Source organism: Manacus vitellinus, unplaced genomic scaffold (genome assembly GCF_001715985.3).
Source record: "Manacus vitellinus isolate BGI_N305 unplaced genomic scaffold, ASM171598v3 scaffold_5_pilon, whole genome shotgun sequence".
Taxonomy (NCBI): domain Eukaryota; kingdom Metazoa; phylum Chordata; class Aves; order Passeriformes; family Pipridae; genus Manacus; species Manacus vitellinus.
The window spans coordinates 13398489-13425298 of record NW_021940682.1 but is presented as its reverse complement, the minus strand read 5'-3'; the positions used below and the strand labels follow the sequence as shown (position 1 = coordinate 13425298).

General features: G+C 39.0%; 1 protein-coding gene across 1 annotated transcript; it reads right to left on the bottom strand.

Moving 5' to 3' along the window:
• Positions 1 to 212: 212 nt before the first annotated feature.
• CRY1 (cryptochrome circadian regulator 1) lies at positions 213 to 21047 on the bottom strand. Its single transcript, XM_029963404.1, has 14 exons — positions 21016 to 21047; positions 16724 to 16832; positions 11117 to 11259; positions 10337 to 10521; positions 9698 to 9786; positions 9008 to 9148; positions 8601 to 8912; positions 6553 to 6704; positions 6251 to 6453; positions 5416 to 5517; positions 4357 to 4449; positions 3128 to 3199; positions 2923 to 3030; positions 213 to 885 (listed from the first exon to the last, which is right to left on the bottom strand). The coding sequence occupies exons 1-13, from the start codon at positions 21045 to 21047 to the stop codon at positions 2927 to 2929; spliced, it is 1737 nt and encodes a 578-aa protein (XP_029819264.1). The 3' UTR covers positions 213 to 885; positions 2923 to 2926.
• Between the last annotated feature and the right edge of the window lie 5763 nt (positions 21048 to 26810).

Below are 26810 nucleotides of genomic sequence, written 5' to 3'. Positions count from 1 at the left end.
CATACATGCATGCAGTTTCAAGAAGAAGGTCTGGATAATTTGAATAGTGTTTTGCTTCAGTATCATGAAATTTGAAGTGAAAGATAGCATAGTTCACTGTTTATCACTTCTGAATTTCATCTAAAAAGTGTATTTCCCTCCTTTTTTCCAGAAACAGTTTTGTTTGGAAATATGTACTGGAGCAATAAGAATACAAAAAAGACAAACATATGTATCTATATATACAATTTTCTTTTATTAACAAGGTATCTCATTACTGAACAAGGCAACTGAGAAATACAAGGACTGGACATATACATGTACAGAATTGTACAACTCGACTAAAATTGGCATATGTTTTATACACAGATGTGATTAAATCATGTTACAACTCTACTGTATTTGATTAAACACAGTCCTAAGCACTTACATTGGGAAAATATGAAGTTGATCATACAGAGCTCAAGTATGGAATCTAAAAATAATAACAATTTAAAAATTTCAAAACTTTCTATGTTCATTGGTTTTACAGAACAGCACTACAGCTTTTCCTACTACCATATACATGAAAGATTATCAAAAATATATTGATGGGTCTATCGCTAATCATGAATATTTATATTTACAATAAGTTAGCAAATTCTTCACCAAATACTTTATATACAAAACTCAATTTGCCCTTTGTGAAAGAGTCATTAAAAAGTTAAAAACCATAGAAATGCCAGTTAGAAATAATGCATTCCAAAAATTGGACTTGTTTACATCAACTGAGAACAATTGAAAATAATTTATGAAAAAGTATGTCATTTTAGAACATGAACTCTCACAACACTTTAGTTCCAATACAGAGTAGCAGGAATTTTGTCCCGTGTGTTCTTTGAGTGGTAAACTTCTTTTCCAATAAAGCTGCAAGAAAAAAAGAAAAAAATATTCTTAAGCAGTTTAATGTGAGTCTTTGAAGAAGGCAGAAGTAATTCAAGGGACCAAAATTCTTTCCCCCCTTCTCAGTGCAGAAAGCACTGTCCCCATTTGTATAAGCCCAAATACTCAGCATTCTTATTTCTCACTCCCTAGAGGCTAAAAGGGGGGGGTGGGGCGAGAGAAAAGAAAAAAAAAAAGAAAAGAAGAGAAACCCAACACAAGCCTCTGTACTTCAGTGCTATTTAGAAGTGCATGTCCTTTGGCCAGCAGTGTTTTTGAGTGTGATCTTGCTGATTTTTGTATTGACTATAATGTTTTTGCAGCATGCTTTGAGCACCCCTAGCAAAATCAGCCTTCTCTGCCAACTGGAAACCCCTCCAACCTGTCTCTCAATTGAAAAAGAGCTTAGACAGGAACCAGATGTTTGCTCTGCAGGTACTTCTTCTACACAGACACGAGCACCTAAGGAATTCTGCAATACAAAACATGGATGCTGAATGAATCTACACATACTAAGGATTAGACAGCTGTTGAAACACAGACTCTCTTGGAATTACATTCCATTCAGGCCCATCCAAGAACCAGAAATCAGCTTGAGAACATAGAAGCACAGTTTACAGGGCTTCCAGTAAGTGAGAAAACAGCAGATGGATCAATCACTAAGGTCTCACCTCAGTTTTTCAATTGACAGCATTATGGAAACAATGCTGTGGTTCTGCACTGAATCAAATCACTACAACACAATTGTTCACAATGCACCACAGTAACTTCTGACAAAATGCTGACGCCACATAACAAGCAAAATTAGATCTTGCTGTCAAATCCACATGAAGTAGACTGAATTTCCCTTTTTACCTCTAGAGATGCTAAATGCATCTCCTATACTTGCTCTATGGAGTCCCTATCTTCCAATTCCAACAAAGTTTCTCCGTGTGCTATTATCTCACCTTTTGTGCTAGTCTTACCTTTCTTCAAACTCCATAATGACCAACACTCCACTTACTTTTTAAAAAAAGATAAGGATGGAATGACATCTCAATAACCTTTAATCCACACAGCCACACTCCTAGTTTTAAATCCTGTCTCCTCTTGCTTCAGACAGTCCTCCCTTCTTTGGCTTTCCCCCTAAGCAGTAATTCTTTAACTTAACTTAGTCTTAATTCTTTTCAGGTCATCTTCCTTGTTCCTCTCAAATCAAGCTCACTGGGGAGGGGGTATAACATCTTTGGGTTTCTCTTTTCTCTATCCTATTCCCAAGTAACATTATCCAAAACACAAAATCCAGTTATCTTCTCTATGCTGATGATTTTACACATAGCAAACTCCTTCTCCAATTTACCGCTTCTCTCCATATGTTTTTGCACCTGTTTGTGTGTATCTATCTACAATGCCTCCTTCTCCAAACTCAAGTCCTTTTCTCCACAGCTTGACAAACTTCAGCAATCTGAGTACCCTGCTTCAATTACAGACTAATGACAAATGCTCACATCTTCAAATCGCATTTGTACCTACATCTTCACATACAGTAACTACACCAGCATTTTACAGGTTTTTGGCAATCTCTCTCTAAAACATGTTCTGCTTAGTCCACTTGTATGTCTAAAACTCTAATTCAGGCCATGAGCTTTTCCTTGTAAGTTGCCTTAGTCTTCTGATTCAGGTCACCGTACATTCACACAAACAGTACTACTGGCACAACTCAGGGTGAGATGTGGGAGCAGAGGGTAACTGAAGCTACTTAAGCAGCTCTGCTAACATGTAAAACCAGTCTATCCATCTCCCTTTCATTAACACCTGGATCTGTGTCTGATAATCTTTAGTCTGGCTCTATTTTTGTAACTACTTCCTATTTCATAGTTCACAAACTCCCTTAGAGCCAGGATTTTGTAGTTTGTACAGTACCTGGAACAGAAATATTCACAGCAATAATTTAGGATCCGGTGCACTGCAGTGACATGAATGTTATCATAGACACAAAATCTGTACAGAAATTTGATAACTTTAAGGTGTCTCAGATCTTACCAGTTTAATTTGTGCTCTGTCGCTGGACTTTTGGTCCAACGCTCTGAGTATCTTCTTCTGGATTTGGGCGTTTCCCTGCACTAATGCCAGTACCAAGGGCCGTTCTTCCTGATAATTTAAAATCAGTATTTACATTAAGGCTCTATTGCACCTTTATATAGTCAGGAAAAGTGGTTTGGGTTTTTTTTGTTGTTGTTTAAATTACCTGCTTGCAATAAGTGTGATTGCTGACTGTCTCCATGAGCATAGTGTAAGATACTACTTGCTTGACAGTAACCTGTTCAGATACAGTAGATATTTATTATAATAAGTAAAATTTAGAACTGCAAGCAAGTGTACAATTATGTTCTTTACAACAACAAAAAGGAGCCAATTGATTTATTTTCCATCTTCAAGAAAAATCCTGCCAGAAACCATCCTGAATGCAGAATAGTTCTTACGCAAAAGAAAAATAAGCCTCACGGCAGCCCACAGCAGTTAAATATATATGCACTTATTTATGCAGAGTGAACATTAAGTGCCTACATATTTGTGCATTATATTTGAAACAAGCAGAATGTTTATATGTCCAAACACTTTAATTAAGTTTAAATAAATTTTAATATTACTTCTGCCAAGTCTCCTCATCCTCTTTATTATTTTGTTATTGCAATACTAGTGAATCTTAGTTGTGGAAAAATAAAAAAAAGCAAGTGTAACTTAAAAGAAAGACGCAAACTTTCTTCAGATTCACGTAAACTATCTACTGGCAACCTTGAAACTCAGTGTTCTGCATAAATAGTGCCATTAGCAGAAGCAGTTGCAAGGTTTCTTGTTCTGAACAGTTGCGGTGTTCCGGTTACGTTCTGGATGCTTAAACAAAACACAGATTACAGTACTTCGTGATCAGTAAACACACCACCTCTGTTACGACTGCAAGGAAAAATAGTTGTGTTAAATTTGATTGCAACTTTGATCTAACACAAACCACAGCTTAAGATTCTGTATAGTTAAACTAACAAAAATTTGCTTCCACAATATGAGAACATCTACACAAAACTATGGAAATTGACTGTATACGGAAAGAGTGGTAGTGAAATCCAAGAAAAGATAACATACAAATTTTGCTATCCAGTACACAAGGTGGACTTCTTTTTTCAGTATCTTTCATTTACAGTAGCCTAGGATAACGTTTATTATTTTTTGTTTAGTCACACTTGTGATCCCTCCCACTCAAAACATACAAACACTGCTCACTTTAGAGATAAAAGTGACAAGACAAGCAAGTTCACTCTAAGAAATAATTTTTATGTTTCAAGAACAGAAACAAGGCCAGTTCACGTTGTAGACAGCAACTGTCACCCAAAATCTATCCATGCTATTTTGATGTTTTGCCTGGTTTTCCACAGTTGCAAGGATTTGGAGATCCTCTACAGACAGGCACTGCCATAATACCTTGCTGCTGAATTCCACTTGCTCCTGTATGAGAGTCTCCCAGGGCACATGACTGAACAACTGTATGACCATCACCAGTTCCCAGCTGAGCTCCTGGAGAGGCAGGGAAAAGACTTAAACATAACAGAAGATACAATTCCAGTTTTGGAATTTAAAATGGAGGGGGTGGGGGGTGTTCCCCTCTCTTCAAGAGGTAGACTTCTTACTGTGGCCTTTTTTTTTTTTGTCAAACCACCCCAAAACGGGTCCAAAGCTCTAATGCTTTTGTCTTTCCAAATTCAGATGAATACACTGTAACCTGCTACAAAAGGAATACATTTTCTGATGTGAAAAGTATAAGTACATGTTTACATTTCAGTGCATATGAAGGAGAAAAGAGTGCACATAAAGTTTATTTTTTAAAACTAAACCCTTCTTGTCTTCTAAATCTTTTGAACTTATAAAAGTTCAAGCACCCAGCTTTAAGGAGTCTAGACTTTAAATCTTCAAGAGGCTAAGAACAATAAGCTCAATCTTCTTCCACAACATGCTTCTCACCTGGACTAAAGCCTACAGAAAATATAAACCCAGTAAATTTTCAGTTCTGCTGTATCCCTGTACAATAAAGAGTCCAAGGTGTACACAATACTGAACAGTCTTAATCCTGTTCTTTTTTTTAGTAGCAATAAATTCCAGTAAGCAATCTAATGCCAGCATCAGAAAACTTTACAAGTTCAAAGTTCTGACTTGAAAGTTCACAAGTCGCTCCTTATTATAAGTGTCAGGATGCTTACAGACTTCTAGGAGAAAATCAAACTGTTTGATACATGTTAATAAGTAATTTTTAGAGGGGAAGAAAACAGGTTAAAACTTCTTACATATTTGAGATTAAAAAATAATTTGAAGATGTCTCTATACAAATACTATCAAACAGTGAGTAAATTTGAAAATGTTTCTGACTTGCACTCAAAACTGTCTAGTGGAAACAGTTCTTTCTTACAATACATAATGGCAAAGGAATTATAGAAGTTCGTGTGGTTCCATTCCAATAATTCTATGTTTTGAAAGAATTTGACTGACCTCCTGTACTACCACAACCAGAAATGCTTTCTCCTGGTGAATAGCCCATTAGGCCACCATTTCCATTTCCATTTGGATTAGAAGGCACTGTTGCAAGAAGACCTAGGCAACAAAATAAAATATATAAAGAAATACAGCAAAAAACCAGAGTAAGCATAGCATGCTTTTTTCCTCATGATAGCTATTCTCCCCCCTCACCTTGAGTGATTTACCTTTATAAAAGGAGAACACCTCTCTGTCTTGCCTGCTTCTGGGATCTTCCCAAGTAATTTTAGTTCACATTTGCATAACTTTTCCAATATTTCTTAGTTACACGTACTCAATATGTTCCATTACAGTGCAATGCATCCTGATTCAATATCCAATACCTGAACATACTCTCTGCTCACACCTTGCTCTGAGCAGTACCAATGCACATGGTTTACCTCTCAGAACAAAGGGGAAGAATGATACCAGGGGATGCATTGATACCTATTCAAGCAACACCATTTGCAAATGCAAATACAGTATGGTTGAAGTTATGAACCACATTAAATTTCTAATCACTGATATTAAAACCTATCTATACAAGAGTATCAGAATGCACAGAAGGCCCAGTTTAACCAAAATACTTCCAAAAACCCACAGAAAAAAATTCAGGGTAATATTTGGAAAGAGGCACTCCCCTCAAACTTCTTTCCTTTCTTGATTACATATAATATTTTCATTTATTTGGATACACAACCCTGGTCACCACTCCGAGCTTACACCTTATTACCACTGTCATGGGACTAAATTATTAATTGCTAGAAGATGACAGAAATTTTCAAATAAAGCTAATAGTCTATAACCATACCCAGTCCTCTGTATCGTGAAAGCTGCTGGTAGATTTGTTTCATCCTCTCAATATTCAGACGGCTTGCCTCTGCGTGGTTTACCATTGGTTTGGGATAATTAACTCCTATAATACATTTTGCAGCCTTCTGGATGCTTTCTGGGGCATTCCAAGGATCATAGATGTATTTTGCAGGGAAACCTCTAAGTACTGGCAAATAACGTCTTAAAAAATAATAAAAGGGTCACGTTAAGTATAAAGCTACTTGACATTATAAGTAACATCCATGAATCAATCACTGCAATTTCTGGATTGTGAGTTACCTGATATAATCCCCATTTGGGTCTGTTCTTCTGCCAAAACCTACTGGACAGTAGCAGTGAAAAAACTGCTGAAAGAAGGAACTGCAGGATAGCCACATCCAGCTTCCAGCATTCACACTCCAATCTGCATCAAGTAACAGCTCTTCAAACACCTTAGGAGATTAGAGCAACAAGTTAGTCTGAACATGACACACCTTCAGGACACCTACTTTTTCATTATTTTTTCCTGAGTTTCTGATTTCAGCTCTTTCTTACCCGGCAATATAAACAGAATGCTCAGTATGCAATTGCAAATACTTACCTAAATGCTAAACGCAAGAAAAAAAGGAAAAAATAATTCAAGAACAGGCTTTTAACCTGTAAGCAAACTTGTAAATATCTCGAAAAGCTACACATTCTTACACAAAAACAGCCTTGAAAAATAAATCCCCAAAGGATGGCTGGAGCCTGACTGCTTGCAATTGGCATTTGCTATTTTCAGAAGAGTTGCTTCATCACATCACAATTTAGTAAGCTTTGCAAACTTCCAGAAAACAGGGAAGGTACAAAGTACAAATTTAAACTGTTGGTCTGAATACCTCAACTTGCACGCTCTCACTATGTGAGGAATCCCAAGAGTAGAATTCAAGAGTTTCAGGGTAACACAAACATTCAGAAGTTGTGTTCTTGAAGGCCAATAGTTAATCTAGTAGGTCACAGTTTTGAGAATGCATTCTTAAATTCCAAAGAAACCATCATCTTTCTTCATGTCTCAACATCTTACTACTGCCATCCAACTTCCACTAATATTAATCCTATGCAAAGTCTAAATAAGACAATACCATTAAACAATAATCTCTCTCCATATATTCAATAAGGCATTCATTCCACAGTATACACTGAATAAGTGTTACAAAAGTATCTTTGTCTAAATATCTGCAACTATTTGGAAAAAACAGTCTGTTTTGAAAAAATAAGATTTATCTTAAAAACATTTTCAAAAAACATTTTAAATAGAAAGTGACTCATAATGCAACAAGATCTTCAGGCATTAAGTGTTAGCACACAGTTGTTCCACTAGATGCTGCCATGTAATAAGACTCTGGAAATAACATCACGTGGAAGGCCAGATTAACTTTTGCAAGCTATGGACCACTGTACAAGCCTGGGCCCTCCATATATCTGTATTATTGCAAAAGGAGGAACAAGTAGTCATTTATCTGTATTATCAGCTTTGTTGTTGACTGACTTATAAACTGCAAAAGGAAGATTCCTAAAGCAGCTTATTTTGTTGTGTAACCAATTTATTTTTAAATGAACAATGTTTGCTTACAACTGATTTAAGGAAGATAAAGTTTCCTAAGAGTATATACATACATAAACATGAGGTCAGAATCCTGATGGCAAGTAAGTTCTCTTTTAGGTTAAAAAAACAATTGTTTGATTATCAGATTTTCATTGATTATGATTGCTCAGTAAAAGATGTGCTACCTTTCTGAAAATGTAACACTGATTCAAAGGCTGAGATTAAATCATTCCATTGTTTTCTTCAGAAGACTGACATTTTAAATTTGAACTTCAGCATCTCTTAGATACTTGCATAGAATTAATTGCACTGAACCTTCAGCCAAATCATGTTGCCCTTACTCACACTTCTAACACTGGGCAAAAGGACAGAAATTGCTGAAAGGACATTCTCAGCTTTTAGTTTTCTCCCTTTAATTCTCGTAGTGCTTTCCCTTTGCAGGGAAGCAGACGCAAGATGGGAACAGTAATTGTTCACACAAAATGATTGGAAAAAAATCTCAATAGTAATCCATGTTTATTTGCCAAGATTTAGGAGGAAATCTCAAATTTAAAAGAATTTCAGACCTATTATGACTGCAAGAAACACTTTAATATTCCAATATAAGGGGGCATTTGAGAGGCAAAATTTCAGCACGACTGATTTAGTTTTGCCCACAGTTTAAGGTTTAAATTTCAACTTACACGGCACAGTAACAAACAATTCTAGAATGACAATCAGAAACTCTAATAGGCACTTTAAGAAATTCAAGAATAAGAAATACCTTCATTCCTTCTTCCCAGCTTATCCAGAGGTCACCTCGAGTCAAAAAGCATGCTACAGCATGCCGGGCTAAATGGTGGATCCAACCTTCTTGACGAAGCTGTGTCATAATTGCATCGATCCACGGAAAACCTGTCCTGCCTTCTGCCCATTTGGCCAAAGCCTCAGGATTCTTATCCCATGGAATTTGAACACAGATAGGATTCCCCTCCATTTTATCAAACCGTGGATTGTTAGTCGCCGCTGTGTAGAAAAACTCACGCCATAACAGCTGGCCATAGAGGGAGAGGGGAGGGGAGCTGTTCTTTTTTACCTGCAGATCATCATGAAATAAAAACATTTTATTAGGAGAAGTAGAGGAAAATCATGGCATCTAAGAATATGCAGCTGACTACACAGAAATCCTACCTTTTTGTACAGATCCGTTAACTTGAAATAAAACAGACGACAGGACAAGCAGCCAAAGCGGAGGTAGGGACTAAGCCCTGTAGGACTTGCCAGAAGGGAATTTGCATTCATTCGTGGTCTTTCAAAGTTTGCTACCCAAGCCTTAAGAAGACAAAAGCCACACAGCAATATCAGACTACAGGCTATGTAGCAACTTAGAAAGGGAGAAATCATACACCGTCTCTAACCGAATCCAAACAGTGCACAGATGATCGTGTTACCTACAACATCCAGGGGTTCCTTCTGGATCAGTGGAACCTCTGGAAGGTAATCCATCTTAATGCAGAAGGCACGAACTGTCTTCCAGACCTATCTGTCCCTTTCTTTTAAATACATTGGAAACCTAGCCAAACTAGCTTTCAGAGGAATTCCTCTTCAAAATTATAAGTAGTATGTTTCAAATGAAATTACCTCAAAAAAAAAAATTCTTTTTAGTATAAAATAGTAAAACAGACTTTCTCTAAAATTCAAAGACAACCTGCTATCATCTTCTAAAACTAAGAAACAAACTATTGATTTATATCATTATATTGAGGCCTGAAGTTTGTGGGTTAGATTTTTTTTTTAACAGGACTTGTCCAAATCCCTTTACATTTCATAGCAAAGAGTAATTACGTTTCCCAGACACTTTTGAGATGATCTGAAGCACACCTTTCGTTCTAGATGCCTTTCCAGTCGTGTGAGAGCTTCTGTTTCTCCCCCTGGCCATACTGCAGAAGGCAGACCATCTGTATCAAATCCTGAAAGACAAATTGAAATAAAGAAATTCCTTGTTTGCTTATCCTGTAGGGCAACAAAATTCTAGCATATTGATACTTGACTATTTTACTGCGTCTTGAGAAAAACCCCAAGTTGGACACATGTAAAAGTATAAGTTTTAAAACAGGATGTAACCAAATCTTCTCAAAGCACATCCAATACCTCTAACTTGCAGCAAAATTAAATTTTTACTTTTACACTTACATTAATATACATTACAAATTTTACATGCTGAATGGTCTTACTGCAATCCCACTTTTTCTGTGGGTTTTTTTTTTTTTTGGTAAAAGGTGACCTTTCTATCATTTTCTGAATTATTTGCAAGTTCTCAGCTTTGCAATATGCAGGGTAACCAAAATTACAACTATTTTACTTTAATTTATGGAGTTGATTATCCTTTTTTGTTCCTTTTGTATGTCATAACTGTATTGGTATAACAATTAACCACAAGTAGGATCTCTCTCATTGTTATTTTAAGTGGTAGATTACATCTTTCTTGTTTCATAATGTCAAAGCAATCCTAGAACATACCCAGCTCTTCAAGTGATGGCACACCGTATTTCTCATCATGGTCATCAGAAACTGGAGTGGTACATTTTTTCATTACTTCTGGGGTTATGGTCTCCACAGGCATCTCCAGTGGTTCCATTCGACTAATGAGGGTCTGAAATCGCTTGTAAGTCAGAGGAGGCTGCCCTCCATTTAACTCTATTATTCTGGATTAAAGAAAAAGAAAAAAAGCAAAGGGGCATGTCAGATAATAGTATTTAAACATTTTGTTTTATAAAATATACACAGCAATACACACAGAGAAATATCTCATTATCTTCCTCTAGCATGCTATATAAAAATCACAGATACACATGGTAATCCAGACACTTTGAACTTTATTTTTACCATCTTTTTTTCCCCTCTAGGGGAACATAAATTAACTGTTTATAACCAATTCAATTTTCTTCATTCCTCATGCATGAGGAAGTAATGAACATGGACAGCTCAAGGCAAAGAAATAAAAGACAAATAATAAAAGAAATAATAAAAGACAATTAATTAACATAAACATTATATTCAAAAGAACCCCAAATTAAAACTGCATTTCGGATACAGTTACATATAATTCTTTGGAGTTCCAAATTCTACTCAGTATATAATAAAATTTGGATGGATGAAAAGAAACATAAACCAAATTTGTAGTTTCCCTAATTATAAAGTGCTCTGTGTAGAAAGTAGCACACAATACCTAAACAAATACTACATAAAACTCTAAGTTTTTCTTTTTTCTTTTTAAAAGCAGAGGTAATGGTAACTTACTTGTCTAGGTCATATAATGTATGGGAAATCCGAACAATGACCTCCACTCCAGCTTCACTAGCCAGTTTTTTAATAGCTGCATCTCTTTCCTTCCCAAATGGTTCAGAATCATACTCAATTGAAAGTTTTGCAATGTTCCACTCCTACAACACAAACCAAAAATGTGGTCCTTCAGCAACTCAGCTGCATGACGGAGGGTGAGGGGAAGGAGAACTGGAAGGACAGGGGCAGAATGGAACACCAGCTACTATCTGCAGGTAGTTATCAGAGATACAGAAAGGTCCAAAATACATTCAGACACCCAGAATAGCAAAACCAAAGTCCAGTTTTTTGGCATCTAAGTAGGAATCGGGCATAAAAAAGCCTCCATCTGTTCTATTACTGTGGGTGCACACAGTAACAGGACTACTTCTGTGCAAATTTTGAAAATTCATCTCTAACTTTAGGATCCATATACCTTGAGACACAACAGAAGGGAAAGATGACACCTTCTGAACATTGATCAGCAGCAGTGTCTTGCTCTGCAGAAAAGCTTTTTACATGTGCCTGTCAACTTCAACAGCAGAACTGAAGTTTCAGGGGCAGAGGGCAGAAATACTGCCCTGCCTTCAAATCAAACACAATGTACTTACTTTACCTTTTCGATATCCCTACTCCTCACTCAGACAGTCTTCAAATTCTCAATTAGAAAAAGAAAAAAAAAGGCTGTCTCCTAAAAAGATAGTGCCTTATGCCTTGAAGTCTAATATCCTTTATGTCACGGATGCTTTTACTAAGCCCAACAGTCACAGGTGGGGAAAAAAGAAGTGAACAAAGGGATCAACTAATGGCTAAAGCTTCTGCAACAGCAGAAAATTGGAAAGCTGAAGTATGCACAGAATGATCCTAAAAAGGCATCATGCCAATTGAACTCAAAGAAATACCTTTCTAATCCCTCAGAATCTTAATCACTTGATTTAAATACACAAGCCAGAGTATTTCAGAGAATTGGATTTAGACTAATGAGACAAGGGCACTCAACACTGTTCACCTGGGGTGTTATTTCATTTTCAAACTCTAGCTCTCTCTTAGATGAAGCCCAGCCCCAAGGATAGGCAATTCCAAGGAGTGCTGGTTCTCTGAAAGAAGGTTCTGTCCAGCCTTAAGTCTGCCAAGACTAACCCAGCAGGCCTTGAATCCTCAAGCAAACTCCTACACCATCATAGGTGTAGGAGTTTATTTCCCATTTCATAATGTAAAACCACTGTTGCAGCAGATAGTCTTCTACATCTTTCTTTCCTCTGGCATATTGAAAAGACGACCATAAAAAATGTGTCCAAGAGCCAGAGTCACGTCCTGAAAGGAGTCAAGGAACTCCAAGACAAGTGCTACGTAATGTGAATACACTCAGATCACATCACCACGAGCTAGACAATTAGAATAGTATGGACACAAATAATCTTGCATATACTGCTGGATGCTTTTAGCAACTTGATGTGTTCAAAATATTAGTGATTATTCCAATTCTATTTCCTTTACTGAGCCAGAGAGCAGCCCAGAACAAACTGAAGAGAATGAGGCAAGAGCAAAGTGGAGATTGGTGGCTGTCTTGGCCACAGCGACCACAAGGTGATTAAAATCTCTGTTGACAGAAGGAAAAGTGCTAGCAAAGCCTCAACTCTGGACATGAGGAGAGCAGACTTCAGGCTGCTCAGGGAATTAGTAAGTAAGACCCCCTGGGAAAATGTTTTTATAGGTGCTGGGGTCCATCAGTGCCAGTCACTTTTCAAACATCACCTCCTAAGGGCACAGGAGCAGGCAATTCCCAAATGTTGGAAGTCAAGCAGGCGAGGTAGAAGTCCAGCTTGGCTGAGCAGGGATCTTCTCTTGGAAATAAGGCAAAAAAAAGGAAGGTGTATGCCCAGAGGAAGCAAGGTCAAGTGACATGAGAAGAATTCAGAGATGCTGCTTGCCACTGCAGGGAGAAAATCCATGAGGCCAAAGCTAAGCTGAAGTTGGTCAGAATGTGGGAGACAATAAAAAGGGATTTTTCAAATATATGAATGGCAATAGGCAACATAGAAATATCATTGGCCCCCTACAGCATGAGGATGGTCACCTCACAAACAGGGACAGAGACAAGTTAGAGGTGTTTAACACTTCCTTTCCCTTTGTCTTCACACAGATGATGGACCAAGGGAGTCTCAGTGCCCTGAGCTGGAAGATCATGAGTGTGAGAATGATTAACTCCCAATCAGTCCTGAAATTGTGAGGAGTCTGATGTTCCAGCTGGATCCCTACAAATCTATAGGGCCTGATGCGATTCATCCTAGAATCCTCAAAGATTCCAATGCTGTCATCGCAAAAATCTTTCTTGATTTTTGAGCAGTCTTGGGAATCCAGAGAGCTTCCAGCGGACTGGAAGCTGGTGAATGTTGTCCTGATTTTCAAGAAGGGCAAGAAGGAGGACCCCAGAAACTACAGGCTGGTCAGTCTCACTTCAGTGCCTGGGAAAGTTATGGAGAAGATTATTCTGGGAGGTATTGAAAAAAACCTGAAAGACAATGCAGTCATTGGTCACGGCCAGCACGGCTCCATGAGAGCAGAGTCCTGCTTATCGAATCTGATTTCCTTTTATGACATGGGAACCCACCTCGTTGATCAAGGGAAGCCAGTTTATGTAATTTTTTTTGATTTCAGTAAATCTTTTGATACTGTCTCTCCCAGGATCCTTCTGGACAAAGTGTCCAGCACACAGCTGGATAAACACATCGTGTGGTGAGTGAGCAGTTGGCTCACAGGTCGAGCACGGAGGGTGATAGTGAATGGGGTGACATCAGACCAGTGACCTGTCACTAGTGGGGTTCCACAGGGCTCCATCTTGGGCTCTGTGCTCTTCAACATCTTCATAAATGACTTGGACACAGGACTGGAAGGGATTCTAAGCAAGTTTGCAGATGACACAAAACTCAGAGGAGCTGTTGACTCCCTCGAAGGCAGAGAGGCCCTGCAGAGAGACCTCAACAAATTAGAGGGCTGGGCAATCACCAACCATATGAAGTTCAACAAGGGGAAGTGTCGGATTCTTTCCTGGGATGGGGCAACCCTGGATTTACGTACAGACTGGGGAATGAGGTGCTGGAAAGCAGTGCCACAGAAAGGTACCTGGGGGTCCTGTTCGATGGCAAGTTGAACATGAGATAGCAGAGCCCTGGCAGCCAGGAAGCCAACCCTGTCCTGGGGGGCATCAGGCAAAGCATCACCAGCTGGTCAAGGGAGGGGATTGTCCTGCTCTGCTCTGCACTGGGGCAGCCTCACCTTGAATATTGTGTGCAGTTTTGGGCACCACAATATAAGAAAGATATTAAGCTGTTAGAGAGTGTCCAAAGGAGGGCAATGAAGATGGTGAAGGGCCTTGAGGTGAAGCCGTATGAGGAGTGGCTGAGGGCACTTGGTCTGTTCAGCCTGGAGAAGAGGAGACTGAGGGGAGACCTCAGCACAGTCTACAATTTCCTTGTGAGAGGAAGAGGAGACACTGATCTCTTCTCTATGGTGACTAGTGACAGGACACAAGGGAATGGCCTGAAGTTGTGTCAGGGGAGGTTTAGGTTGGATATCAGAAAAGGGTTCTTCATCCAGAGGGTGGTTGGGCACTGGAACAGGCTCCCTAGGGAAGTGGTCAGAGCACCAGGCCTGACAGAGTTCAAGGACCATTTGGATTATACTCTCAGGCACATGGTGTGATTCTTGGGGATAGTCCTGTGCAAGGCCAGGAGTTGGACTCAATGATCCTTCTGGGTCCCTTCTGTGATTCTGTGAACCAACCAAAACTTGATTGGCATGAAAGAGCCTCAAAGTGTTTGAGGCCTTTTGTAAGGACAAAGACAGATCAGTGCTCTGCCTATTGAAGGAATTGTCCTTCAGCCTGTGAGAAGGAAACCCTTACCAAAACATGCCTGTGATACATTCATTCCCAGGGAATCCACATATGCAGGCATCTGTGATAAGACCCCTGACACCAGGCTCTACAGAAATTCCACTTTCTCCTACCATGACTTAACTAAAGCTATCTTTTCCCAGCCAAACTTAACTGAACTCATCTTGTCCACATGTGTTCATTCTTCAGGATCAGAATCGCTGCATTTAATGAGGATGATCTGAAAACCTTGGTTCAGTATTATAAGCCCTTCACTGCACTGCAAGTGCCTGATGTAAAGCTACTGCTCTGGCAAAAGAACCTGCGAGATTAATTACATTAGGTAGATGCATATTCCAGGTAGGCTTCAGCCAGAAGTGAAGTCCTCAAGAGCTTCAATAACTTATTTGAGGATAGAGGATGTCCTAATGTCCTAGTTTCCCCTCAGTGAATCAATACATGATAAAGACACTTTTTGATAATTTGAGGAACCAGAAGACATAGACAGATGTGAATGTTCTTTTTTGATTGCTGTATGCTATCTATATAACAAGTTATTTTCATTATCTTCTCAGCATTAAAATTAATATTCTGAAAATATGGCAATCCAATGCTGTTAGGCATAGAAAGATCAGCCTAGTAGCAAGATCTGAAATAGGAATTGTCCAAGTACCACTGAAGTATTTAAGAAAATTTTTCACATGTTGCTCAAACCCAGATGGCAACATAACAACAGCAAGATCTTTGCCCCTATTTAAATGCAATCAAACTAAGTTTGGCAGAGAAATCTAACAAGCTTGAGTATCTGAGGGGTTGCAAGCAGCAACTAATGCCACAGTACTACTGGTAGGAAATTTTTCACTGAGGAGAAATCAAGGAAACACCAGTAGGAGTATCAGCCAGTTAGCATTTCCCAGGGACTAAAGCACAAGAATAAAGATGGAAATGTGAGTTTTGGTGGAGTTTTCAGCTTGGTGTTGAAGACCTGGGAATAAAAATCTTGAAAATATGACCTCTTTGGAAAAATGGATATCTAATTTTTCCCCCACAGTCTCACTTCTTTCAGTCACCTCAGTTCAAATCAATCTGCAAAGTGTTCATTTTTACTATCCTATTATTACCTTAAATACATTATTATGCATGGATGACATGTTAGACCCTCACAGATTTAATTTACTCAACAATAAGACTCCCACAAAAACTTTAAACTTCTTTGACTAGAAATTGTTTTTTAGTTGCTCTATGCTTTTAACAAGCCTACTACTAGGAAAAGGCTTATTAAATCACCTTTAATGAAAAAGTAATCACATTAGATATTTGGCCTAAATAAAACATTGCTTTTACAGGTCAGGCTTTGAACCTGGATTCATGTGCACAGAATTATATTTCAGTATTACAAAGGGAACTTGAAAAGGAAAATGTAGTAATATTCAGTACCTACACTTAGCAAACTATTTGAAATCAATTCCATTTCTGGAAAGAAAGAAAGCAAAACCAGTAAAGTCTAAGAGCAATTCAGTTCAGTTGGTGATATGTACATTAAAGGGGAAAAATTCAAAACAAACAGAAACAACCTTAATGAGAAACTGCAAGGACAGTTAAGTATTTGTATGGATAACTTGCACTGAAGTAAATAGTGCAAGAAATATTCCTAGTTGAAATCAGTTTGTCAGTCATATTTGTGGACAGAAACAACTGCAAGAGGTATTTACCTTAAAAAGTCTGGGAAAAACATCTGCTGGCTGCCCACGAATAACAAACAAACGTGAATTCAGTTTCCGCAGATTAGCATCAAGATCCTCAAGACACTGAAGCAGGAATCTGCAAGGAATTGTAAGGAAACATTTATTTTCTGAGGCAAACCAGACCATTTAATAATAGAAAAAAGTAACAAAGAGGAATAATCCAACAATGATTATGAGACCTTGAGTATTTGGTGATGCATGCAGTTCACATCTGAATTACACTTGGCTTGCAGTAGCACAAGATCATATAATATAGTCAACAATCCATAACTCGTAAAACCAAACCGTGTTGTCATTTCAGTTTTCACCTCAATGCTATTGAACTCTGGAATGGACTAAAAGACACTCTAGTCTTAACTAAAACTACAAGTATCTTGTCAGTGTAAAGACAAACCCCCCCCCACTACAGAAAAGAACCCAACAACAAACAAACAGATAATCAGCTGTTGGCACACTGCTACTAAACTTAATCCAAGTCTCTCTTACAACACAGCAGCCTGAACTGTTACTAAAAACAGCAAAGCAGAGGAGTACAGAGTCATTATTATCCCTTCAGCCTTCATTTATAGAAACAGTCCTCTATATAACAGTTTCATGCATCTTGGCTGTAACCTCACCTGAATTATTTAATGAGCAAATATGCAAATAAGGAAAAAAACAAACTGGGGAGATGGGATGCTGCAAATCTGCAAGTCTTCAAGAGAAACAGGTAGTTACACAAAGGATGTTGAGACAGGTTCACATGTGCAAAGATTTATTAGTGGATAAAATCTCCAGTGGTGAAAGTTCTTTGGAGAAAGAAATAAAAATGAAAGGAGAGGAAAAAAGAACTCTACCTTGCAGCCAGACAGAAAGAGCGATGCCGGGGGTCCCCAGGTGAGTGTCCTTCCCCTGGACTCCTCTCCCATGTAACAAGTGGCTCCTCCACAGTGTTTTTCTCATGTGGTCAGCAGGTCCAGGGAGGTGATCCTCTCCCTCTGCTCTGCCCTGATGAGGCCACATCTGGACTGTTGAGTCCAGCTCTGGGCTCCCCAGTCCAAGAAAGACAAGGAACTACTGGAGAGGGTCTGGTGGAGGACTACGGAGGTGATGAGGGGATCAGAGCATCTCTCTTATGAGCAAAGGCTGAGAGAGCCAGGCCTGTGTAGCCTGGCCAAGAGATAACTGAGGGTAGATCTTATCAATGCATACAAATATCTTAAGGGGGCTGTCAAGAGGATGGGGTCAGACTCTTTTCAGTGCTCAGCAACTGGGCAAATAGGCACAAAGGGCAATAGGCACAAACTGAAACACAGGAAGCTCTATCTGCATATGAGGAAAAACTTCTTTGAGGGTGACAGAGGACTCAAAGAGGCTGCCCAGAGAGGTTATAGAGTCTCCTTCTCTGGGGATATTCAAAACCCACCTAGACATGATCCTGTGCAACCTGCTTCGGGTGCACCTGCTTTAGCAGGGGGGTTGGACTAGGTGATCTCCAGAGGTCCCTTCCTACCCCAACCATTCTGTGATTCTGCATAGTAACATTTTTCACCAGGAGCTGCTCAAACCCTCTCAGCCATTTCTTCTTACAAAGCTGCTGGCATTCACCAAAGCACACACTGATCAAGACAACTGCTGAGTCAGTGCCTGCCAGTCATTAACCTCTGTGTACACACGATCGCAATAAACCACAAGCTACACCCAAAGGAGGGGAAAAAAAAAGAGGTGATTCCAACACTGCAGGTCATTATTCCTGAGAAAACCTGCTGTAATGACGCTATGTGCAGGTCCAAGGTCACAGTGGTAACAGCTCAGATACAATCACCAGATGAATGAAAACGCTTCACCTTCTACGAGGGACATAATGTACACGATTGTTGTAGACCTGCTAAAATTAATTTTCTGAAGATTTAGCAATATGTAAGGGATGTCTACTTAACACATGTTGCTTCCAACTTTATAGGGGAAAAAAACTGACCAAAAATAATATATAAAAGGCTGGCAGGAACCCCCCCAGCTGCTATTAAACATCTAAACTGGGTAGCTCACTAGACCTTGAAAGACTGAGAGCAGGCCTCTTGGCAGCCAGAATACAAGAATACAATGGCTCCTTGGCTGGCAAACTATGCTTATATGCTTTATGTCTGCAACAAACCACAAATGCCTAATTTTCTCACTTTGTTAAGTTTTGTTTTGAAAAAACTCTGAGGTAGTAAGAAGATAAAAAGAAACTCCTGTATACCCATTTAGTTAGAAACCATGCAGGAGTCATTTTAAGAATCAGATGAGAACAGCATATGCTTCTATGAGAGACAACTTGAGCCCCATGTTCCCAGGACAAAGTCAACTCCGTTTGGACTCTGAAAATTACAGCTTCATTTGATAAAGTTTTTTTGAAACCTGGAATGACAGACATTATTCATTGATCTTATTGATGTGAATCTCCCTTTCAAGGAGCATGTCCATTCACAAATCACTATAAAGACAAACTGCAATACTGTCCAGGATACCTTTGTAATAGTCCAGAGGAAGATTTTTTTGTGGTTTGGTTTTAGGGCGTTTTGTTGTTGTTGTGGCATTTTTGTTTTGTTTTTTTAAACTTCATCTCACCAAGCATAGGGAGAGGGTATGAAGAGAAACTGATGACATAAAATATTTATAACTATTCAAACTAAAAATCTGTATTTCAGGAAACTTTTCAGTTCCCTCTATTTTCTCGATTTCTTTTCTTCCTACCTGACTGAGCAGAATATATAACTTCTAGTTTGGACTTGGTACAAAATCCTATTCAAGAAGATTACATGCACTGACCCAGTCTCCAATTCACATCCAAGATCCCTAAACTTGCCCTTAATACTGTTTAATCTCTATTTGTTGGTTCCCCAAATCCACTCTATTATCTTACTTAACTATCTCTTACCACACTCAAGCATTTCAATCTCCATAAAACTCTTCTAGGTATTTAACAAAAAATAACAGTGTATACTCAAACTGTTAAATATATGCAAGGAAGGGATCAGGAGAGTGGCCAGGGACACACACACACACACATTCCCCCTCACCACGACAAAAACCAGAACAAATGAAAAACAGCCAAATCACTGCTTGTGTTGTAAGACTCAAGGAAAGCACACTTTTAAAAATAATAGACCAAATCAAACCCTAGTGACCCTATGATATCTAGAGTAATAGCAATGCAAAAGAATACTGCTTTTGACTTTCAGAATACAGATTCAGTTTACAAGTGGCTACTCAGAAGCAGCATGCAGTTTATTAAGCATATTTGAATCTTTCAGCTAGACCAAATGCATTTTAACAAAATGTGCCACAATCACCTATTTCATTTTCACCAATTATATTTATGCTATGCCACATCTAAAGGCATTTTCTCATTAAAGTGTTCATAGGAGTTCTCTAACATAAAAGCCTTTACACAGATTTATAGAATCGCAGAACAGTTTGGGTTGGAAGGGACTTCTAAAGGTTATCTAGTCCAACCTCTGCTGCAATGAGCCTTGCTCAGTTAAAAGTGAACCTTCTTAAATAATTGCATTTAGATACATCCCCTACCAAAAAACTTAATAGCTGAATCAACTACTTATCATAACCAAAAAGTTTTTACCTCTTCTTTTTCACGATTACCCTTAAAACTTGCAGAAGCAACACCTTTACTGTAGTTGACTGCACGCAAAATTATTTGAGTTTCTCTCTGAAGAGATACACCAAAGTGCTCACAAATACGTTCCTTTCAAAGTATAACAAAAATTAAAATTAATGGTAAATTAGTCTGTGAACTGAAACCAAATATGAAACCTCTGTCTCACAAAAAGTATCTTCTTTTCAGTATATAAGCTCTTGAGGTAAAGTTTCTTCACAGCAGCTGTGAAGTAAGAGCTACCAGCCTTTAACTCTATTATGCTCTACACTAGACTGTGGTAGTTAGAAGCTGTTTAAACCTCTCCCTGCAGTAACAGGTCACGTTGCTGAGTCTGCAATCTAATATAATTTTTTTTTCCCCTCAACCTAATAATCAATGGGAAAGCACTTTCTTTTTCACTTTGAATGAATTGTATGAACTACAGGACTTCATTAAAAAGACACAAAATGGATGCATGGACATTTTTTATCAGATTGGAACACCAGCCCAGTTTTTAGTATTTGGCTGAAAATTTCCCTTGGACAAAACAAAAGAAGGAGATGTTCACTATTAATTTCACAGTAGCAAACCATGTGAGGTACGTGCACAACTGACATGATGGAGGGACGCAAAAAAGACTTACTTTAACACGGGGAAGATGCTGATGCAAACCATACCTGTCTGCAAGCAGCATTCTTAGAGAGCATCACACACAACACCCAGAGACATCTAATTCTGATATTCAGAATTTTCATGAAAGCTGCTGATGACCACATTCTTTAAAAGACGTGAACATAGAATCTTAGCAGTTTACTCCAAGAAACTCCACAATCTTCCCTTCATACAAAGTGTGCTTGGGGTCTAAAATACAAACTAATTGTTCTGCCCCCCTACATCTTAAGAGTGATTGCCAGAAACAGAAAACATAATACAGATCATAATTTTGGCTGCCATGCAACTGAAATAAACTGGTACCATCAAAGCAGCTATTCAAAAACTTAAATAAACAACCGTTAACACAGTTAACTGTTAACAAAATGAACTAAAGTAAGCACATCACACAACACTCCTGGCTCTGCACTATTAATATGATTAAATACTTTATCCAGGGAAGAAGTCAGAAGCAGTCTGTTGAAAAGGTGACACTTTTATTTGGGAGGCAACTAATAAGAAGGACACTTATAGACATACTATTTAAGGCTACTGTTAAGTCTTGTTTGGGGTTATTTTTAGGAGTAATAAACACCCAGAAACCCCAGTCACATGGGACCATCCTTGCCAGTATGAAATGAGGACAGTTGCTGGGAACTGAGGGGACTTAAAATGCCAATGACTTCTCTTTCAGGTGCCGTTCACATCTGAAAATGGTAGTGGTTAAGCCACTAAGAATCATTTTTCTGAACTAATCCAGATTCTGAATTTAACAACTAGCAGGAGCATTAGACTGCACAGACACACAAAATAAAGGAATTTAGTCAGGTTTCGCCATTCTGAGAAGGAATTTAAGAATCTGAATAAAAAAAACAGTGCTAAAACTTGTTCCATTCCTAAGTTTGATTAATACTTTTACTCACAAGTGGTCAACTTCCAGCAATCTATCCAAACTTATGTTTAACCTGTCTTTGTAAATACCTTCTATCTACCCACTAGTCCTCACGGCAAGCCATCAATTTCCACCTCTTCAGCAACAGAAAAGCACAGCCAAACAAGAGACCCATCTCATTATGGATATTTGATCACCACCCAGACTTTGTCTATCAGAATTATCTTAGGCATCTAACATCTGCTACTTTTATTATCCCATCCAATTGCTTTTTTCAACACTGCTATCAGATATTCCTCCTTCATCTTTCAGAGTTTAGTAGAGCTGGATTCAATAAAAAGAAAGAATATTACATATTATATAATACCAACCACCTTTCATTCGAGTATTAGACCCCAATTGTATTAATCACACAAATCATGCACCATTTATTTCTCTTCATGAGAAAAGAGAGAGAGCTCGCCTTTCTTTCACACATATTTTGCCCTATGTTTGGTAGATTACTATGAAAGTTCAGTATCAGGTGAACACACACCTCATACCAGCTTCTACAGGAATCACAATGTGAATATCAAATCTGATACTTCTCAGTGTCTCATACTGTGTTTTGGTATCTCAAATTTGATGCGTCTGTATACGAATATTTAATATTTCATCAGTAATTTTCCTGTTTGATTGTCACCCACCAATGTGTCTTAGTGCAAGCAGTATAGTCTTACGAAACTGTAAGAAGATTAAGCTCAGACAGGATTTAAGTGTTATGTACACTCCACAGCATCCTTTGGCAGTCAGCCACAGTAGTATTTTCCTGCTACCAAATCAAGGTCACAGAGGCAGGCCTTATTGTACTACATCGTTTCAATGAATACCACATACAACTTCCACATCCAAAAAAGGTATACAATAACAGATTTCATAAAGGTATTATCCTTTAATCATATACAAAAGAGCAGGAAAAAGTTCATGTTATTCAACTCTAGATACTTAAGTGAAGTAGCTGTGGGAGCTAACTAATCTCCTGCAAGGTTGCTCGACAGTCAATGGAGAAAAAAAACCAGCTCCCTGAGAGTGCAATTCAGGACTCCAGCATCTTTCGTAACTTCGCAAGAGCTGATCCACTTGTAAAAAATAAAACCAAACATTGACCATGATGTGGGCCACTTGGTTTTTTTTTCCTCTAATATTTACTACTGTTATAATCTTCAAGCCAAAAGCAGAGGTGTGACGAAGGAAGAACACAAGATACACCCAAGCCCATGTACAGTTGTAAAAACAGTTCTCAGAAAAGAAAAATAAAGATTCAATTCTTTGAAAATGGATGAAAGAAAGGACTCCAAGCTGAGTCCTTTTGGGTGAGTCTTCTTTGACCATAAGGAGTAAAGACCATTTCACATATGGAGTGGGACTAGAATATCAACTATAACAAGCAATACTGCTTTAATAAAACAACAAAATCATTTGAATCAGACCTAGCTCACACTGGACAGAAAGCCAGCATTTCCTTACATACCATCCCTCATTAATTTTTTTCCAACCGAACTACGTTTTCCAGGTTAGCATTTCCCAAAGGAAGGAAACACACAATTTTTTTGTCCTATTCGAAAGATGTTCATAATCTTCCAGAGATGAAGGAAGCAGGGCAATAAATAGAATTACAACCTTGGACTTCTGGAGAGCTATTTTTGACCTCTTCAAGGACCTACCTGGAGGAAACCCATGGGTTAAGGATCCAAAAGGTAGAGAGGTCTAAGGGAGCTGGTTAATATTCAAGCATCACTTCCCCCAAGCTAAGGACCAGTGCATCCCTATGAGTAAGAAATCAAGTAAAAGGTCAGGAGACCTGTATGGATGAGCAAGGAGCTTCTGGCAAAACTGAAACAGGAGTAAGTTTATGGAATGTGGAAAAAGGGACAGGCCACTTGGGAGGAATATAGGCATGTTGTCAGAGTATGCAGGGATGTGATGAGGAATGCTAAAGTCCATTTGGAATTGAATCTAGCAAGGGATGTCAAGTCCAACAAGAAGGGCTTCTTCTATACCTTCCTATCTTTTGCTAAAAGTAGCAAATAGAAGACTAGGAAAACTGTGGGCCCATTGCTGAATGAAGTGGGCAACAAAGGATACAGAGATACAGAGAAGGCAGGGTTAATGAATGCTTTCTTTGCTCAGTCTTTACTGCTAAGGTCAGTCCTCAGGAATCCCTGATTCTGGAGGCAAGAGCAAAAGTCTGGGGAAAGGAAGGTTTTTCCCTTGGTCAAAGAGGATCAGATTAGACAGCATTTAGTAAAACTTTACATCCACAAATCCATGGGCCCCAATGGGATGCACCCATGAATGTTGAGGGAACTGACAGATGTTATTGCTAAACCAGCCTCCATCATCTTTGAAAGGTCATGGAGAACAGAAGAGGTGCATGAGGACTGGAGGAAAGCCCATGTGACTCCAGTCTTCAAAAAATGTAAGGAGGAGGACCCAGGAAACTACAGGCCAATTGGCCTCACCTCCATCCATGGAAAGGTGATGGATCAACTCATTCTGGATGCTATCTCTAAGCATGTGGAGGAAAAGAAGGTTATTAGGAATATTCAACACCGATTCACTATGGGGAAATTATGCTTGACCAATCTGACAGCCTTCTATGAGGAAATGACTGGCTGGGTAGATGAGGGGAGAGTAGTGGATGCTGTCCATCTTGGCTTCAGCAAGGCATTTGCCACTGTGTCCCATAACATCCTCATGGCTAAGATCATGAAATGTGGGCTGGGTTAGTGGACAGGGAAGTGGGTTGAGACCTGGCTGAACATGGGAGGACTGTAACCAGTGGTGTAGTCCAGCCAGAGGCCTGTAGCAAGCGGTGTTCCCCAGGAGTCACTCTACTGGGTCCACTCTTATTTAACATACTCACCAATGACCTGGAAGAAGGGACAGAATGTACCCCCAGTAAGTTTGCTCACAATGCAGAAATGGGAGGAGGGTCTGATACACCTGAAGGCTGTGCTCCCATTCAGCAGGACCTGAGCAGGCTGGAGAGATGGGCAGAGAGGAACTTAATTTAGTTCAACAAAGACAAGTGTAGGGCTGTGTAGGGAGGAATAACCCCAAGTACCAGTACAGGTTAGGTGTTGACCTGCTGGAAAGTAGCTCTGTAAAGAAGGACCTGGGATTCCTGGTGAACAACAGCTTATCCACAAGCCAGCAGCGTGCCCTTGTGACCAAGAAGGCCAACGGTACCTTGGGATGCACTAGGAAGAGCACTGCCAGCGGGTTGAGGGAGGTGACCTTCCACTCTACTCTGCCCTGATGAAGCCACGTCTGGAGTGCTGTGTCCAGTTCTGGGTTCACCAGTTCAAAAAAGACAAGGAACTACTGGAGAGGGTCTGGTGAAGGAGTACAAAGGTGATGAGGGGATCAGAGCATCTCTCTTATGAGCAAAGGCTGAGAGAGCCGGGCCTGTGTAGCCTGGCCAAGAGACAACTGAGGGTAGATCTTATCAATGCATACAAATATCTTAAGGGGGGTGTCAAGAGGACGGGGCCAGACTCTTTTCAGCAGTTCCCAGTGACAGGGTATGGGGCAGTGGGCACACACTGAAACACAGGAAGCTCCACTTGAATAGGAGGAAAAGTTTTTTTACTGTGAAGGTGACAGATCACTGGAACAGGCTGCCCAAAGGAGTTGTGCTTCTCTGCTTCTCTGGAGGTATTCAAAACCTGCCTGGACACATCCTGTACAAGTTGCTTTGGGTGAATCTGCCTTACGGGGGGGGTTGGACTTGATGATCTCCAGAGGTCCCTTCAAACCCCAACCATTCTGTGATTCAGTGAAACAGCAATCTGTATTTGGTTCCTATTTTGTGAGCCATACATCACAGCAAATAGTGCATTTAGCTTCTAAAAAGTCTGGATCTTAACTTCGCATTCAAAGGGCACCTATTACTCATCTAAACTATTCCCATATAACTAGAAACGAACATCTCAAATTACTTCATGTTACAAAGGTCAGCCTTCTGGTGATAGGAGACTAACAGACTAACAGCTTCCTAAATCTCTCTCCTCCAGTGTCTTCCATTCTTTAACATACATATTCTGTGTTTATTTTTTCCTAATCCTCTAATTCCAATCTAATAAATCAAAGTCTTTATTGTTTGACTTTAATTCCTTATGCTTGCTCTTTCCAGAGTGAAACCGGTTGGATCCACAAAGGAAAACCCAAGAGCAAACAAACTGTACTGGGGACAGCTGGGGAAATATTACCTAAGAGCAAATTACAAAACTAAGTTACTTGAGAATACAGATATGCTTGTATATAAATAAATTGAAAACACCCTATTCTCATGTATCCAAGTTCTCTTATTTAAATGAACAGCTAATAAGGCTTGATGTAATTAAACCAGAGCTGGCCTGCTTTATAAAATAGTTCAGCCACGTTTTTTTGGCAATTTATGCTGTCCATGAGAAAGTAACTGCTATGGCTTATTTCAAAAGAGCAAGCACGATAAGAGCACTCTAACAAGATAGTCTTGCAATCTGATTCCGAAGGACAGATTTTACACTGCCCTTTATTTAGTTTAATAAAAGCATTTTACTTTCCTTACATTAAAGTGACCTTTTTAAGGTTACAATTAGTGCTAGTAAAATTTTGCACAGTTTTAAGTTTCCTAGAAATGACACAGTGTCTAAAATAAATATATTTCTCAACTACACTGTATAAATTGCAAGTCCTCAAGGTACAATTCCATCATCTCTGGCTTCCCATATCTGAAAAATCTATTAAACTAACAGAAGAGAATTAAGGATAGAGATGAAATCCTTTAGCAAGTACAGAAATGGGTAGAAAGCTTGGAAAACAGAAAAAAAAATTATCCTGAAGGTATTCCTGGAAATCTTAATTAAAAT